Source organism: Setaria viridis, chromosome 5 (assembly GCF_005286985.2).
Source record: "Setaria viridis chromosome 5, Setaria_viridis_v4.0, whole genome shotgun sequence".
NCBI classification, from domain to species: domain Eukaryota; kingdom Viridiplantae; phylum Streptophyta; class Magnoliopsida; order Poales; family Poaceae; genus Setaria; species Setaria viridis.
The window spans coordinates 2203412-2222611 of NC_048267.2; the positions used below are offsets into that span (position 1 = coordinate 2203412).

Here is a 19200-nt window from a genome sequence, read left to right on the forward strand (position 1 = left end):
ACAGCTCTCGACAGCGAGTTAATCCAATCTATGGTTTTCCGAACTTGCATTCTCACCCGTCGATGGAGCCGAGCACGACAATGCTTCTATATATACACTCACACCTACGCCGTACCACCACCACACAGACGCAGGTCGCATACTCACGACACGAGATCACGGAAGTTGTAGCTAGGTAGCTCGCTCGTAGTCGATCAAGTATGCGCCAGCAGCTGCTAGCCATGGGATCCGCGGCGGTGCGGAGGACGAGCCAGTCGTACGTGCGCCCGGTCGCCGCGACGCCGCCCGGCGCGCTGGAGCTCTCCATCATCGACCGCGTCGTAGGGCTGCGCCACCTGGTGCGCTCCCTCCACGTCTTCGACGCGCAAGGCGGAGCCGGGGGACGGCAGGGTCGTCCGTCGTCGCCGTCCCCGGCGCGCGTCGTCCGGGAGGCGCTCGGGAAGGCGCTGGTGGACTACTACCCGTTCGCGGGGCGGCTCGTGGACGGCGCTGGCGGCCCCGTGAGCGCCCGCGTGGAGTGCACCGGCGAGGGCGTGTGGTTCGTGGAGGCCGCCGCCGACTGCAGCCTGGAGGAGGCCGGGCGCCTCGACCAGTACCCGTTCGTCATCCCCGAGGATGACCTGCTGCCCAACGCCGCGCCAGGCGTCGAGCCGCTTGACCTCCCGCTCATGGTGCAGGTGCAGTGCAGATACACTTACTTACGTGCATGCATATACTAACGAACATGGTGATGAGTGCGCACAGCATAATCTGTAGCCAGTTGCTTCCGATACTTCGGGGGTGTTTGGTTCGCTCCTAAAATTACCATGACATCGAATGTTTAGATACTAATTAAAAGTATTAAATATAGACTAATTATAAAATCAATTGTACAGATGGAGGTTAATTTGCGGGATGAATCTATTAAGCCATTTGACAATGTGATGCTACAGTAAACATGTACTAATGATGGATTAATTAGGCTTAATAGATTCGTCTTGTGAATTAGCCTTCATATGTATAATTAGTTTTATAATTAGCTTATGTTTAGTCCTTTTAGCCTCCGAATATTTGATGTGACATGAATTTTAGTCCGGATTAAATATCCAAACACCCCTTTGTCACAAGGGTTGACTAGATTTACAAGTCTGTGCTGACGGTTCATGATGTAGTTTTAGTTTTCCGGTACAACGTGCGTCTCAATCCTAGTCCATCGGTTAGGTACGATCGAGATAGTAAATTCAGATACCCCAACAGATTCTTGCATTTGTACATAAACCTTGCAAGTTGCAAACTTGCAACATGTGCGTTAAAAATGAAACTAAACGTTTAGTTATCGAACTAGCTAGCCTGCTTGCGTTTGCTTGTTGACTAATAACGAACCGTCGACGCATGCAGGTGACGGAGTTCACTTGCGGCAGCTTCGTGGTGGGGCTCGTCTCCTGCCACGCCATGGCCGACGGCCTGGGCGCCGCCCAGTTCATCAACGCCGTCGGCGACTACGCCCGCGGCCTCCCCAAGCCCCGCGTGAGCCCCGCCTGGGCCCGCGACGTCGTCCCGAACCCTCCCAAGCTGTCCTCCGCGCCGGCCCCCTTCCCGCGGATGTTCCAGTTCCGGCACCACGCCGTGGACCTGAGCCTCGACAGCATCAACAGGGCCAAGTCCCAGTTCCTGCAGGCCACGGGGCAACGCTGCTCCAGCTTCGACGTCGCCGTCGCCAAGGTGTGGCAGGCGCGGACGCGGTCGCTGCGGCTCGCCGACCCGTCCACGCGCGTCAGCGTCTGCTTCTTCGCCAACACGCGCCACCTCGTGCCCGGTGGCGGTGGCGCCGGGTTCTACGGCAACTGCTTCTACCCGGTGACGGTAAGCGCGGAGAGCGGCGCGGTGGAGGGCGCGGACTTGGCCGGCGTCGTGGCCATGATCCGGGACGCGAAGGCGAGGCTCCCCGCCGAGTTCGCGCAGTGGGCGGCGGGCGAGCTCGTGGAGAAGGACCCCTACGAGCTGACCTTTTCGTACGAGTCGCTGTTCGTGTCGGACTGGACCCGGCTGGGGTTCCTGGACGCTGACTACGGCTGGGGGACGCCGTCGCAGGTGATACCCTTTACGTACCACCCGGCCATGCCCATCGCCATCATCAGCGCGCCGCCGGCGCCCAAGGCGGGGGCAAGGATCATGACACGGTGCGTCGAGGAGGAGAGCTTGCCGGAGTTCAGCGAGGAGATGAAAGCATTTCAGAAGTGAAATGAATATGCTCGATCTGACATGATGAACCTGCTCCCAACGACTTTGTGCCTCTTAAGTTTTTTTTTAAAAAAAATTTGTGCCTCTTGTCGAAATCTGTGGACTTGTTCTGTAGTGGTATGTGATGTACGCTTCAAAAAGCAAAATGTGTGCTGCTCTGGCTGCTGGTTTTGAGTGTTTGGGCTGTATCTTGGGCTAGCCTTGGCTGTGTAATAAGATACGGCCCACTTATATATGGAAATTGTAAGGTACACTTTATACAAGGGTTCTCCTATTTCCTTTATAATAATAAAGTAAATTTTTTAAGGAGCTTTTTATCTGCCTAAATATCTCACATTGATACCCTTCTCCTTTTTCTTATAAACCGGCAAGGTATTGTTTTTATTGTTTATTGGAGCTCTCTTTTGGTAGATGTTGATTTACATCAGAGCATCTGTTATTTGATTTGCACTGAGCCCTCTACTAGAATAAACTAGCTAGGACATAGAGCTAATACATGCACCATTGCATAACAAGTCATCGGCCAAGACAAGTGAGAGAATAAGAAAAAGTGGGACTGTGGGAATGGGAGAGGGAGAGGAAGAGGAGGAGGAGGAGAAAGAAAGAGGTGGATGAGGACCCCACCCAACTGTTGTGCATCCACCACCTCTTGATGTTTGTTTCTTTAGATATAGGATCCGCGACTACAATGTGCTTTTCGGGAAATCCTACAATTGAGTCCCTCGCTCCCTCATACACACAGAGCTAATCCTCAGTGGCTTGTGCCTGTACCCACTCCTAGCGTCACACATCCTATATAACTGTATCATGACTTACCAAACATGGATGATGCAACCGTGGCAGCACGAATAATGGAGTGTCAATTATTGATGAACTCATTCTATTTCTCAAATTAAATAAAATTTGAGTGAGAAAAATTGATGGCTCACCTCGTTCCACCTCCTCCTATTATGAGCAAGGCTACACGACGTGGCGGAGGCCAATTTAATACCGGTTGGTACCAGTACTAAAGGTCCCTCTTTAGTACCGGTTATTTGACCCGGTATTTAGTACCGGCTATTTGACCCGGTACCAAGATCTCCCTTTAGTACCGCACTAGAAATACCGGTTGCACAACCAATTTTGTGCAACTGGTATTAAAGGAGGGTTAGAAACCGGTACTGAAGGTATTTTCCTGAACAAAGCAACTAAGAGAGAACTTCGATGTTGCTTGAATTTTTCTTAATTTGAATAAAGAAAGCACGTTTGTTTTTCTCCCCATCATGCAACTTGCATTTGTGGGACTGGTCACTTGATGGATCTTTTGGCTGTTGTGTCCTTTTTCCTTCATCAACTTTCTGGCGCATGTTGGCCCACACTGGCATATATAGGTAATAGTTTCATTATATTAATCTAGGCGCATGGCTATACTGAAACGTGGTCAAAGTAAGAACAAAAGAAATTGAAGGAGAGAATCCATCCATGCTGCATACTGGCATCATAGTTCTTTTCCAAGGAAGTGGCAATGTGGCATCATAAATTGGGTTAGTGGGGAATCCCGCAAACGGTACACTTGTATTGCATTTCATCGACAGGTAAGGCAAAGCCGTCGACATGCATCATGCATTTATAGCACTGCAATTGCAAGGAGTATGTAGTGTGCATAATGCAAACCACATAGGAAAGTTCACCCAACTGATAACATATGGAATTGTATACAGATCCCCGTAACTTTTTGTCGGGCACCAACCATTCAAAGTGTTCTAAGATTTGTATAAAGGTGGTGTCTGGAAAGGGAACAGATAGTGATAAGATTGGGCCATACCCTCTATTTCAATCATCGGTAGCCTCTGGCGACACAGAAGAGAGCGTCAACATATTTTTAGTGCCATCTTACTATTACTAATTGGAGGTTCTTTTTGAAGCCTTCAGGTGAAGCAACCTAGAATATAGATACTCTAGAAAAAGAGAGAAATCCTAAAAATTCTCAAAAAAAATAAAAACATCTAGCCATCAATCGGTAGACTCAAATCATCATAGCTATTGGATCTATTATGTTTTCTAAAAAATTACCCACCTATGCCATTATGAAAATAGCCTAAAGTAACCCCTAAATCTATATCTAAATCACCCACCTCTGCCATTATATAAAATAAACTAAACTAACCCCCTAATCTTCATCAAAATTACCCACTTATGCCATGATAAAAAAATTTAAAATAACCCCTAATGCCACTAAATTGCCCATCACTAATACTTAAAAAATAACATAAAAACCTCTAAAATTTGCATCTATATACCCACATATGTTATTATTAATAATAACATAAGCTAACCCTAATTATGAATCCGAATAACCTTAATTAACAATATACGCTAATATGTGATTCTAAATCGTCTATTTCTTATACTATTGCTATATGATGTAATAATTAAGTTATATACGCATGATGTGTGTCACTATTTATAAAGATATAAAGGATGTGATGAGAATATTAATTCTATGTTAAAATTATAGCTCAAATTCAGGTTCTATTAAACAAATTCAAGCGCTTACCTGCAAAGCACAGAGAAAAGTTAACGGTTATAAATGTGGTTGAAAACGTTGTAGAGTAATTACTAATAAAATCTATCATAATCAAATGAAAGTAATAAGTATATATCTCTATAAGAATTGTGTTCAAATATTCAATAAATGAGAGATAACTTAAGGTAATAGTTTTGTAGCAATGTGGTCTCATTTTTTTACCATTGGAGACTTCATATTGGTCATCACGAGACACACTAGAAAAATACAAATCCTAGAAATTCTCGTAAAAATCAGAAACATCAAACATCAATCCTGTAAACTCTAATAATCATAGTCATTGGTATAATTATATTTACTAACAAATTACCCACCACTATCATTATCAAAATATTCTAAAACAAACCCTAAACATATATCTAAATTACGGATTGCTACCATTATAAAAAAACCAAAGTAACTCCACAATCTTCATCCAATTTATTCATACATATCATTATAAAGCATAACTTAAAATATCATTCTAAATTTGTATCTAAGTTACCCAAGAATATTGTAATTAAAAATAACATAAAGTAATCATTTAAATCTTAATCTAATTATCTTCGTGTGCATCATACAAAAATATCCAAAAGTAAACTAATACACAATTCTTAATTACCTATTTATATCATTAGTAATATAGAAATAATAAGTTAAGGTATATACGCATAATGAATGTCACCATATAGGCCATTTATACATGTATTTGAAAAGGTGATGAAAAATATAGATTTTTATGCTAAACACAATGCATGGAGGTGCGATACAAAATGAAAAAAGTGTGAATGTGGATGAAAAAAATGTATAGTGCAATTACTAATTAAAAATTAATCATAACTGGATAAAGATAAGTATACATCTATATGTGTATTACGTTGAAGTATTGAAAAAAATGACAGAGTAGTAGGTAAATAATTTTGATTATTTGCTAGGAGTTTAATTTCTAAATAATTTTTAAATACATAGATTTTAAAAACATGAGCCTGTGTGGGAGCATGGGTTGATGGAGTAGTTTGAATAGTTTTCATTCATATTCTTATTCTAACCCGCCACTTGGCACTTGAAATAACCCCATTATTACATATGTGCTGTGCTTTGGACCATATTGTAAAATCATAGGAAATATGACATAAACGAAGGGTTTTTCTACAAGTTGTACTTGGGCCCGAACTTTGGATATTGGAAGGCCCAAAATACGAACATTGAACTGTAGGCCTGCAGGAGGAGCTGAACTTGCACGGGCTATATCTTCCTCATCCAAACTCCGATTAGGGCGAATTTACAAGGAATATTATATGGCTCAATGAGATCTACAACTTTTGTATGAAGCGCTCGGGCATTGGATGCCAAAACAGGGCAGGCCGATCGGCTTGTCCCATTTTTTGCTTCGTTCGATGGCCCCTTTCACCAGGTGGAAGCCCTCAACGATCCTAGGGTTATTTTTCCAGATACTTGGCCCCGAAGGCACCCCAACTGATGCCGACAACTATAAATACAAGGACATTCAACAAGGAGGAACGAACCCCGACGAGTTTAGACCTAGCTCCCACCACAAGATGAAAAATAGGGATTAGATCAAATCACCGCGACGACCAACATAAGCGGAGGCTAGGAGGCGCAAAGAAGACCTCAGGCCGATCGGCCTGAGGAGCCCTAGGCCTATCGGCCCAGGGGGTTTCTACCTCCTCTCGTCGCCATCTTCGGTGACGACGTTCTCTAGAGTCTCCTCGACCACTTTGTGCATCAATCTCTGTAAGATGATAGGGTAAAGCCTCTGTTCATCCCTAGGATTATTTGGATCCTTGATATGTAACTGCTACATGTACTTTATGCCTATCAATTCTTCATGGTCTATATCATTGCAATGCTTCATTCATATGTGTTCTGATCAGCACATATTCTTAGTAGAGTTTGTGCTAATCGTGGTGATTAGCTTAACTTTGCAGATGCTTTGATATAGATGTGTAAGCGAGGTTGTTGAGTACCCCTATGTAGTGATGGTATGCAGGAGGAAAAGAGCGGAGCAAGCACATAACCGATGTGAAGCTAGTAAAGGCAACACCCTTTTTGTGTAGTAGATGCATATTCATGTGAACCTAGATCCTAGGGAGGGAATGCATATCTATCTTTGTTATCTATCTTGTATCACCCTTTGCTCTTTGTTAGTTTAGATTAGTTTATCTCTCTACACAACTTATATTGTCTGATTCCATTAGTAAGATTAGTATAAAGTGAGAGCCAGCATCCCACTTGTTCCACGGATTGATAACCTTGGGGGAATACTTTAAGGGAAAAGCTACATCTGATCTGTGCATTTGCGGTTCATGAATTGGCGTACTAACTGCCGTTAACAAGCTTTTCTGGCACCGTTATTGGGACCAAGTCAGTTTGCTGTGTTTGATCTTTGTTTTGATTTTGCTAACCCACTAATACTTAATTTTTGTGTAGATCTTTTTGTTTTTATTTTTTTCTTTTCAATGTCTAGATGGATCTATTCGTCTCACCATTGGAGAATGAAGAAATGTCACTAAGGGAATTAGCAATGCCATCATAGAGGACTTTGAGTTGCAAAAATTAGATTTGGTGCTTGCTACAACCCACTATAAATTGAATCATGGAATCATCAAGTTGGTGGTGACAAACCCTTCTAGAGGATTGGAGGACGACAACCCATATAGACACATGGAGCGATTCATGATGATATTTGCAACATGGTGCAACAAGAAGGAGTTCCAGCTGCTTGGTTCAAATGGAATCTTTTTCCATTCTCTCTTGAAGGTGAAGCACGAAAATGGTACACACTTGCATCTATTAAAGTGAAGGAAAAATGGGACGAGCTCGTGAAGGAATTCTGCATACAATATTTTCCCTTAACTAAGATCCAATATTTAAAGAGGCAAGTGATTTGTTTCAAGTAGGGAGAGGATGAAGGGATTGATGAAGCCTGGAACCAATTTAATGGACTACTCAAGCAATCGAACTTGGGAATTTCTGGTGACATGATATTGCATTCATTTTATTTTTCACTAACTCCACACTCTACCCAATATGTAAGAATGTGTGTAGAAGTGATTTTATGGAGAAGACGATTAGAGAAGCTACACAGATCTTACAAAGGATAAGCAATGCAAAACGAGTGGAACGAGAATGGCAGAAACTCTGCCGGGAGGAGCAAGATGACAAAAATAAGCCTGAGATGCTTGCTGAAATTTTTGCAAAAGATGAACCAGAGGTCAAGAAAGATGAACTGGCCACACTAAAAATCAAAGAACCGCTTCTTGAGGTAAGAGAAGTCGTTACACAATTGAAACTACTGAAACTAACATGAATGCAGGCCGAAGTTTTGATCATGCTAGACCATTGGCGGAATTCGATCAGCTTGATTGGATTCCAATTAATTTTGACCATTTAAACAGCCACATACGAAATAAGAAACATAGAAGCGAAGCTAGAAGAATTGATGATATATTTGATCAAGAGATAAGTGGAGAATTGATCCAGAAAATATTTGAAGACGAAGAAGGAGAAGAAGATGAGGGAAGGATCGATCGGGATAATATTTCAGAAATAGATAATGAAGCCTGAGAAGAACAGAATTATGATGAGCCTAAAAGGGTTACACATAGCACACTACTGGGCCAACCAAATTGGGTCAGGTGTCACATACACCCCCCTTAAAGAACTCGACGTCCTCATCGGTACAACTCACCCACACTTGGGCAAATGTCCAAGAACATTCCCTCTCAGCGTAACCGCGAGGGTCGGCTCTAATACCAGTTGTAACACCCCGTCCTTCAAAGCCACATCACCCTATCCTTCCGAGGGGCGGGTACACATATACACAGCACCCTGCTTACACTTTCGTCCTCGCTTCGTGTAAAAGGGTTAACCCAAAGGTGCTATGGCTGCAATACAAAGGCTTATAAGTTGGCTCCACCCTTGCTCAACTATCAAGGTGGTACTAAACATGCGCACCTGCGCTCATGGGCTACTATTGGACCAACCAAATTGGGCCGGGTGTCACAAATGATATATCCGTGCACTTGCGAATTTATTTGTAAACATTAAGAAATACCAACAGCATCTTACTTGTTCCACGGATTGATAACCTTGGGGGAATACTCTAAGAGAAAAGCTACAACTGATCCGTGCGCTTGCGGTTCACGAATTGGCACGCTAACTGCCGTCAACAAAAGATCTGTGGCACTGAACCGCAATACTAAACGACCAGTTGTTCTCTTGAGGATTGAAGAAAGATTTATAAGATTGAAAACAATGATGAAGATTGAACCAATTGCTCAATCGAAGAGATAGAGAAGAATGGCGACGGGCACCATAGGAAAGGGGGGCAAGTGCTCTAGGTTATTATCACGTTGCTCCAGTGACCTTTACATAATTACAGTTTGTCCATAATCAATCTAAGATTCATTGCAAAAAGAAAAACTACTCGCTTTGGACACAAAAGGTTCCCAAAGCTAGATTGTTTTAGTCTCATTGGGATCCACCACAATTGCCCGGTACTTCCTCCTTCCATCCACAAATATAAGCATTTTAGATTATTGACACAGACAAATAATATCTATAAAAAATAAATTATTTCAAATTGAAAGGATTACATACTATAATAGTTGGTTTCATGATGAATCTAGTAACATCATTTGTACATTTAATCTTTATGATGATGTTTTCTATTGACAGTCAAACTAAAAATAGTTTGACTTCTTATGAACTCAAAAATATTTAGAAACTCTAGCAAACCCTCTAAATAGCTCTACCCCAAGTTTAGAAGGTTTGTTGTCCCCAACTACACTATATTTGTTAACACAGAGAGTAGGATTTACCTAGAACAACTCCCTCAAATCAAAACTCACAAAAGGTCAAATGAGGGTTCTCTCTATTTTTTTAGTCTATAAAAATACCTCCAACTTCAGCAAATAGCTCGCATAGATAGAGAGCTACTTCCTCCGTTTAAAAATGTAGGTCATTTTAACTTTTCTAGATACATAAATTTTGGAGTAAAATATACAGGCTGTCCTGAACTTGTCATGAGATGTCATCTAGGTTCCTGAACTCTCAAAATGCATTTTTCTAGTCCATAAATTTATCGCAAGATGCCATCCGGGTCCCTAAACTCGCGAAACACATTTTCAGGTCCCCCAACTTATCTTAGGGTGTCATCCGAATGCTTAAACTCTTAAAGTGTATTTTAAGATCCCCAATCAAGCGCTAAGCAACACATGTGCGATCACTAGCACAAGGTAGTTGTGAAGGCAACGAGCGAGGAGGAAGCATTGCCATCAGTGATGGGTAACAAGTTTTAAGATTTGAAAATGTAGTTTGAGAGTTTAGGGACCCGGATGAAACCTGAGGATCTAAATATGCACTTTGAGAATTTATGGACCCAGATGACACCTTGAGACAAGTTTGGGGGCTTGAAAATGCATTTTGAGAGTTTACGGACCCGGATGACACCCCAAGATAAGTTCAGTGACCGCTAGTATATTTTACTCTAAATTTTGTTATGCATCAACATATAAAGTTATATCTAGATACATAGCAAAATAGAAAAGCCAAAACGACCTACGTTTTGAAACGGAGGAGGGAGTATAAAATACCTCTTATTCCCATATTTGTCATCTCATAATCAACGTACATGTTGGTTATTGGCTGGCTATTACAGGTCGGTCCAGTAGCAAGGCGTGTGTCAAGACTGCTCCCTAATTGTTCCAATAAATATATACACACACCCAGCAAGCGCACACAAACGCCACATCCACACGAAGCCCTGCAGGTCAAGCTATCGAGCTCACTGATCGATCGATCACACATAGAGCCATGGGGTTCACGGTGCGGAGGACGAGCGGGTCGTATGTGCGCCCGGCGACGGCGACGCCGGCAGGCTCGCTGGAGCTCTCCGCCATCGACCGCGTGGTGGGGCTGCGCCACATGGTGCCGTCGCTGCACGTGTACGCTCCCCGCGGCTGCAGCGACGACGACAGGCGCGGCGGCGAGGCACAGCCGCAGCCGTCCCCGGCGAGCGTGGTCCGGGAGGCGCTCGGGAAAGCGCTGGTGGACTACTACCCGATGGCCGGCCGGTTCGTCGACGGCCCCGAGGGTCCGGGCGGCGCCCGCGTGGAGTGCACCGGCGAGGGCGCGTGGTTCGTGGAGGCCGTCGCCGCCGGGTGCAGCCTGGAGGACGTCGCGTGCCTCGACCAGTACCCCTTCGCCATCCCGGAGCAAGACCTGCTCCCGGACGAGGCGCCCGGCGTGCAGCCACTTGACCTCCCTCTCATGATGCAGGTACTACATAATTATAATAAATCTGTACTTTCTCCATTTATAACTGTAAGTCTATTGTCAAGAAGCGTCCTAAGCAGAACTTTAATTTGACAATTAGTACATACAGTACATATTAAATTAACATTTATTAGATTCATTATGAAACACATTTTATAATAAATATTTTTTCATTTAAGAGAATGTTCTTTTATATATTCCCTCCGTCCCAAATTGTAAGGTCATTTTGACATTTTTAAATTCATAGCGTTTGCTATTCATTTAGATAAAGTATATTGTTATTCAAGTTAAATCGGTTTGACCTACGGCAATTTAAATGGAATTATAATAATGGTCAGAGAAAGTAATGAACAACAAAAATTCGATTAGAACTAGATGGTATTCACGGTGTGTACATGCAATTCTCTTGCACACATATCCTATCTCTACGAATGGCTCGGCATGCATATCTTGAGACTAATAATTCAACACACATCGTCATTGTCTAAGGGTTCACTATAAGAATAACTAATCGAAAAACACAAGAGGCTCGAACCTAGGTGGACATATTAGAACCTAACAATTGAGTTACCCTCAGTTCGGTATAAGGGTGTGCAGTCATTTTGATATAGGCGCAAGTACCAGCACAATTAAGAACGACGTGGCGATCAGCATGGCAAACAAATAAAATTGTTTTCTGCATGTCGTGCCATACATGCGGTAGTTAGGCCGTCAGATCGTTTGTTGTTGCCACAGAATAATCAGGCAGCAGATCTGGCAGCAGATCGTAGTGGATACCTTATCCACCGTGATCACAACACTGTTTATGTGACTTTGCTACCCTAAAGTGGAAGGATCCTGATAAGATTGTAGCATGGGAGGCACTGCCCTCGAGGCTCGAGGATCCAACTCTGCTTTGCAAGGGTTAAAAATCATGGTGCCCTGCCCATGAGATTTACACAATGTTTCTGATGGGTTTACTGATATGTCCCTACCGATGCCATGTGTTCAAATATCAACTGTGTATACGTCATCCATTTTATTGGCAAATTCCGCCACTAAAATGTTGTGGGTTGCTCGACCCGCTTACGATCGCAATTCACAAATGTAGAGATGTTCAAGATGGGATATTTTCCTTAATTAAAAAAATACTTTTACTATCTGCAGGTGACGGAGTTCAATTGCGGTGGCTTTGTTGTTGGGCTGATCTCCAGCCACACCATCACCGACGGCCTGGGCGCTGGGCAGTTCATGACCGCCATTGGCGACTACGCCCGCAGCCTCCCCAAGCCCCGCGTCACCCCCATCTGGTCCCGTGAGCTCATCCCGAAGCCACCCAAGCTCCTCTCCGGCCCTCTTGGCAAACCGCGGATGCTCCAACTCCGGCACCTCACCGTGGACCTGAGCTTCGACAGCATCGAGAAGGCCAAGTCCCGGTTACTCCAGTCCACGGGGCGGCGCTGCTCCACCTTGGACGTCGCCATCGCCAAGACATGGCAGGCGCGGACGCGTTCGCTGCGGCTGGCCGACACGTCCGCGCGCGTCACGCTTTGCGTCGCCGCTAACGTTCGCCACCTGCTGCGCGGCGACGCCTGGAGGCCCAAGGACGGCGCCGGCGTCGCAGGGTACTACGGCAACTGCATGTACCCGGTGATGGTGAGCGCGGAGAGCGGCGCGGTGGAGGCTGCAGACTTGGCTGTTCTGGTGGCCATGATGCAGGAGGCCAAGGCGCGGCTGCCGGCGGAGTTCGCGCGGTGGGCGGCGGGGGAGCTCGTCGGGGTCGAGGACCCCTACGAGCTGCCGTTCGCGTACGAGGCGCTATTCGTGTCGGACTGGACGCGGCTTGGGTTCCAGGAAGCGGACTACGGGTGGGGTGGGCCTTCCCACGTGATACCTTTGGCTTATCACCCGCACATGCCCATCGCCATCGTCGGTGCACCGCCGGCCCCACGGATGGGGGTCAGGATCATGACGGAGTGCGTCGAGCAGGAGCACTTGCCGGTGTTCAAGGAGGAGATGATGGCGTTCCTGAATTGACTCTGCTCTGCCTCTGTTTTTTTAGACCATGCTCTGCCTCTGTTTTAGGAACCTTGTTGGCTGTGCAAGTACGTGGTCCTCCTCTGCTTGTCGACATTCTCAGCAGTAGGACCTTGACCCCATCTCTCCCTTCGCCAATGCTGTCACCTCTGCTCCCGCTGGTAGCCTTTCAAATGCTTGTGCCTCAGCAGTGTGCAATAAGCCAATAACATGCGAATTGATATCGGAATATTCGACTTCCTAAAATTTTGGGATAAAATTAGATGACTATACCGCTTATGACAAGGTGTCATCTACCCAAATGGCATAGAGGTGTGGAAAAAAAAAACTCCTATGGAAAGATTTAATCGTGTTCACTCATCTATTCGCAATGTTGTTAAGCGATCGTTTGGATTGTTAAAAATGAAGTGGCAAATTCTCTACAATATGTCAACCTACCCTATGTACAAGTAAAAATATAATTGTTGTGGCTACTATGGCCTTCACAATTTTATCCGTGACCATGGAGGTGAATACATTAACTTTGATCGGTTTGATCATGATCCTAACTACATACCTACGATCCGAGAAAGGTACAAATATGCAATTTTTCACTTGGGGTCCGACCAGTCTACTTCCGATGCCAATACTCCAACTATGGATGTATTTCATGATGAGTTGACCACCGCCCTTTCTCTTGCTTAAAACTAGTTTATTTTGGTGTGATTGATTTTGTGATATTATTTAGTATGACCTTGGAACATTAAATTCAATTAGAACAATTCTATCTATACTCTCCATTATGTCAATTTACATGAATAAAACCGGGGAAGCACTGTAGCATCACGGTACTGTAGCTATGCGTTACTGCATACGCATGGTATCGTAGAGACTATTCCTACTGCCACACCCGATTTTAAGGGCAAAACCGAGTGCATTCAATACATGTGCGCCAGGATCAAGTTACACACATGTATGACATAAGTGAATAATAAAGACAGTGCTAAAGCAAATAAAGAGAGTATTTAACATTTATTACATGACCGAAAGTCTCAATAAAACACAAGCCTAAATTATTACGCAGCGGACTCCGAAGATAACGACGACACTACAGGCAGCTGACTGAAGAACCATACGCCTAGAACTCCTCAAAGTCGTCAATGTACTCCACCAGATTATCTTGGTCTGAACAGCGATTTTGCAAGGGTGAGTACACTTATGGTTGGTACTCAACAAGTCGTGGGGAATTAAGGCCAATCAAGGTATGGCTAAAGCTAAATAAGCTTCAGCTTTTAATTAGGTTGGTCAGATTTTATTAGCAATTAACTAAGTGTAAGTTTATACCACCCAAAATTAAACATGAGCATAAATAAAAATAAACAACATATGCATGAAATGACAACAATTTAAGTCCATCTTTCGATAGTATTATCATGTGAGGGTCCATGCCGCTCTTAACCGTGAGCACGGCTGATCGATCAGTTTTACACTCTGCAAAGGTCGCACATCTTTACCCACAAGTCGCGTAAAAGTTCAAAAGAACTTTGGATCCAACCATGTGGTGTTTGCAAGGCACCATACCACACTTCCGAGGTGTGATTGCATAGGGACGCTACGAGGTCTTTACAAAGATTCGCTAGTAAGTTGTAACCCGCTAAGGTTTCAGGCCGAAGCAGAGCATAACAGTCCCCTAGTGGGGTTTCATCAAAAATAACAGTCCCCTAGTGGGTATAGTGTCTTAGCAAAGCCCACTTCCCAAGAGAGCGAGTGCTATACCCCGTCAACGCACTCCCCTCTTGCCCTTTTAGTAAGATTACCCCAGCCTAGAGTTTCTAATTATTCAGTCAAGACCAGAGCCATTTAATCTTGTGGTAGCACTGTTTTCCTGGGTGGTTCTCCATGTTCCGATTAAACACTTGTGATCATGTATTAATGAATGGTATAACAGAAGTAAAGCAAGATTAATCATTGTCTTCAGTTAAACCACCATATCCCAAGTAAGCAATAAGCATGAGCTACCCAACATAAAAGTAAACCCGGTTGGTCAAGGCAAAGGTAAATTAAATCTAGGCGAACCTTAATTGGGAACCATCAATTTAATCTTAACATGTGCATAGCATAATTGTTGAGTACGAGAAAGAAAAAGTGTATAGGATTGAAAAGTAGTGATCAAGGATACGACTTGCCTTCTTGGCCTTGCTCTTGCTGTTCGCACTCCTCGAAAGCTTGATCTTCAAATCTGTTGAACTATTCAATGTCTTTTGGCGGCGGGTTTGCGGCCGCGAGCACGCGGAGCTTGGGTGGCAGCGCTGCTAGGGTTTAGGGCGCTGCTGCTGGATGCTTGAGGCTGGGGGGCGGCTTATATAGGGGTAGCACGCTTGGAGATAGGGACGGCATCGGATTTGAACGCTCGAGGGAATCGGAGCAGGGGCGAGTTTGTTGCGGAGGCGGCGGGCGTGCGAGCTACGGGAGGAGTCCCGGCTGGAGGTGGGAGACGACGGTGGGGCCCACCTGTCGGTGTCCACGGGCAGGAGACGGGCCGGCACAGCTGTTGTGCCAGCGCAGCTTCGCGGGCTGGGGATAAGGTGGAGTGGGCCGGTGGAGCTGAGAGGAAGCGGGGCCAAAAGGGAGGAAGGCCGGTATTGCTGGTCAGGTCGGCGGAACGGGCCGAGCAAGCGAGACGGGCCGGCGAGTAAAGGTGGAGCTGGTGGCACTGGGCCGCAAGGAGTTGGAGCCGTGCTGAAAGAAAAAGGAGGAGGAGAAGAATGCAGCCTAAGAGGAGAAATAGAAAAGAGAAAAGGAAAGATTTTGAAAATGGGAATTGAATTTGAGATTCAAATTTGAATCAAACACAAGCAACCAAAAATTATGCACCAGCATGAATGCACAATAAACTCCTATGGTGAATTAATTTAATTCGAGAAAATGCAAATTTAAATGCCTAGAAATTCAAATGACATCCTAATTGAGCAAATTCTAGTAAATTGAAATTCTTTAAATTTTTGGGTGTTACACCTACCAATTCCTACAGTTTCTGAAGCTGGAGTAAGATCCATAGCCAAATAGATTCATAGCTTCCTGTTTTTTTGGAGTTGGCGTCGTGGAGCTAGACAAAAGGTGGAGTTGGTGGAGTGCAGCTGTTTTTTTATTTTGAGCGAAGCAGTCCCAAACACGCTCTAAAATCATGATTTCATATGCATTGTTGCAGGCCACTTGGAAATCAGGTAGTCTATTTTGAAAATAGATTTTTTATTTTATACACCATATTTTAGAGTGCAAACATCTAAAATTAAACATGTACATTCTATGTATTATACCTATTAACTTTGTAAATTTTAGGAGCTCGCTAGCTATTAAACACAGAAGAGGAAATATGCCTACATGAACTGATTTTTTATGCACTTTCCCAAGCTAACAACCAGCTTTATGCTTGGTTACGGCAAGCATTCTAGCTTAGACTGCTTTTCTTGGTCGTCACTAGCTCGCTCGAGCGAGCGCCACGTGGAAATTGATGTACTCTCTCCTTCTGATTAAAAGTGCAATTCTAATTAGTGGTGGAGTGAGGTGGGGTGAAAAGATTTTGTACTCTCATTTATTGGCAACATGCAGTAAGTTTTAGCATGTAAATCAGATCTAACCACTTAATTAATTAGACAGGTAGTCTAGGATTGTATTTTTTGAGATTTTTTTTCAAAAGTTAGGGTTGCATTTTTCATGGGATGGAGAGAGTAGACCGTATTATCATTGCACCAGTTGCATGTGTGCGTGATTCACTTATCAATCGCGTCACATAAGTTCGTTATGATTAAAAGAGCTATTTCTTGAAATGAAATTTTGGTTCATTATTGTTAAATAAAGTCTTAGTTTTAAAAGGACTAAAAAAAATACACGTGGAATCTCTAAATTCGAAAAGGCTGGAAATAGGGCTTGCACGCCGTTCACGGCCGAAAGCAGGTCCAGACGAGCCCAGTCCATACACAGCCGCTGGGCCCAAGTGGTGGTATATTCTCGGAGAGAAGGAAGAGGGTCAAAAGAGTCCTCATGGGCCCGCCGCATTCTCCCTGATGGTGCGTTTTGCGAACTTACGGGCCCTGCTGGGCTCTAGGCCTGAATCAGGAGCAGATTCTGAATTGTTTGTACGTAAAACAGCGTATGCTACAGAGTTGATTACGTCGGGTGCCAACTCCATACGATCTAGTCGGCACGTGCAACGGCTCGCTCTGCCTCCAGGCTCCAGTAGAGGGTCGTGTTGCCGGCTGATGAATCAAATCTGATATGCGCTGACAGCACCTACGCTTTGAACAGAGAACTAACGTACTAGTGAGAAGCGACGTCTACTTTTATCCGGTAAGCTAATTTAAAGTGGTATAAATTGTGTTCACTGACTGAATGCAAAACGACCTAACTCAAAATGCGAGCCTTCGTGACCAAATGACGATAGATGCTGCTATTTTCCTATCCAAGTGGTCTGGCTTTTTCAGGTCATCGTGCTCCCACAAGGCCACCAAGGACGGTCCAATTTCTCGTTCCCACTCAGACGACCTGTTGTGCGATCCATGGCCGGCGGAAAGTGACATGCACGAAGCTTTACGCGATCAAAGTCTAAACACATCAACGTACACTTGGTGTTTTGTGCTAATAAAGCACGGCAGCCGTACGTTACGTTATTAGCTCCAGCAACGAACTTACGAACAGTATATATGTGTGTGGGTGACAGACGACAAAGGACGATCAGAACTCTCCGAGTGAGCTTGAGTTGATCTGAAGCAACGCAACTGTGCCATCTTCTTTTATCTTTTACTATACTATGTGCCCCCTAATAGTATGAGGCAACTGCGGCTTTGTCGGATGCTATCTGTAGCTGCATGCCATCACAGTTTTAGCAGGTAGGACATGTTCTCACGCCTGAAAGAACTATAGACCAAGTAGACATCATGGTGTTGCTAGTCCCACAGCTACAGCAGTATGCATTTTCAAAAGCAGGACATTGCTACCTTTAATCAGGGTTAGGAGCACATCCATTCCGTCCACAGGGAAGTAGCTTAAGCAGTGACCGTGTACAGTGCTCCAATGCAAGTGCCAACCACCAACAGTCTGATGCGCATGCTTTGCACGAGATGCATGAAAGTTATCACCCAGAATGGATATACATACTGGAACAGTTACTGATGATCACTTCGTCTACTCGCCGATCATCACCTGATTAATAACTCGCCTCATGCAGGAACGAGCAGCTGCTCTTATATACACTTGTCAATGATGGAGCATGCCCAACTTTCGATTTCTGGACTTGGCACGAAAGCGGAGATGAACTCATGACACCGATGTGTATTGTACTTTGTCGAGATGGGAATTACCAATGCCAATCTCCGCAAAGACTAGAGTGACCGGCTAGGCTTGGCTTTGGGATTGGAATTGGATGATGTCTAAGTACTTGTAAATTACTAAAAGCTGTAGACTAAAGACTTGACAAGACGGAGTTTGGTAATCCCACGCAACCGTGCCTGAATAATGGTGTCCTGCTCATGTTTAAGACTTCGCCGTGGAAAAAATGTAAGCAGCTAGCGTCCATGTGCAGAAGCGAGAGGTGACAAATCTCATGCTAATAGTTGATGAGCGAACCTCCGAACTATGGGGATCCGGAATTCAGGATGCTGGAGATCCAAATTTAACCGCGTCATCGCGGCAAGAAAGTACGGAGTGCTGACGGGCGTAAACGTAAGGACTGAGGACTTGAGGAGTGCTCGATCGATATATGTAAGAGATAGGCTCCGATCCAAATATCCAACCCATGGCGCCGTGTGTACACGGGCCAAGTTTTTCCAAGTCGGCCGTCATCTATGAGACGCCGGAATGGGGACGTGCACCTTGTCCCACGGACGAAGAATTTTCGGACGACGACGACGGCGGCCTCTTTCCTGACCAAGCCCACCGAGCCGCCGGCCGCTCGCTCGGGCCACCAACCAAATGCAGGAGCAACCAGTGTCACGCCTCTGCCGAGCACCACATCCATCGCTGACTACTTGATGCTGGCGGCCTGTCTGTGTCCGGGTCACTGGATGGCCTCTTGGGAGGAGAGGCATGGATTTTTCGCTACAGATCACGTGGCTGTTCCCATCCGGCACGGAGGACAATGGGAT

The 19200-nt window shown here is 44.8% G+C and overlaps 2 protein-coding genes across 2 annotated transcripts; both read left to right on the forward strand.

Moving 5' to 3' along the window:
* The first annotated feature begins 45 nt into the window (after positions 1 to 45).
* Positions 46 to 2526, forward strand: LOC117858301 (acyl transferase 4). The gene is made up of 2 exons (XM_034741347.2): positions 46 to 677; positions 1378 to 2526. Exons 1-2 carry the CDS (start codon positions 201 to 203, stop codon positions 2218 to 2220), a joined length of 1320 nt encoding a protein of 439 aa, XP_034597238.1. The 5' UTR covers positions 46 to 200; the 3' UTR covers positions 2221 to 2526.
* Positions 2527 to 10440: 7914 nt separating this feature from the next.
* LOC117855230 (acyl transferase 4) lies at positions 10441 to 13312 on the forward strand. The gene is made up of 2 exons (XM_034737537.2): positions 10441 to 11068; positions 12212 to 13312. Exons 1-2 carry the CDS (start codon positions 10604 to 10606, stop codon positions 13079 to 13081), a joined length of 1335 nt encoding a protein of 444 aa, XP_034593428.1. The 5' UTR covers positions 10441 to 10603; the 3' UTR covers positions 13082 to 13312.
* The last annotated feature ends 5888 nt before the right edge of the window (positions 13313 to 19200 follow it).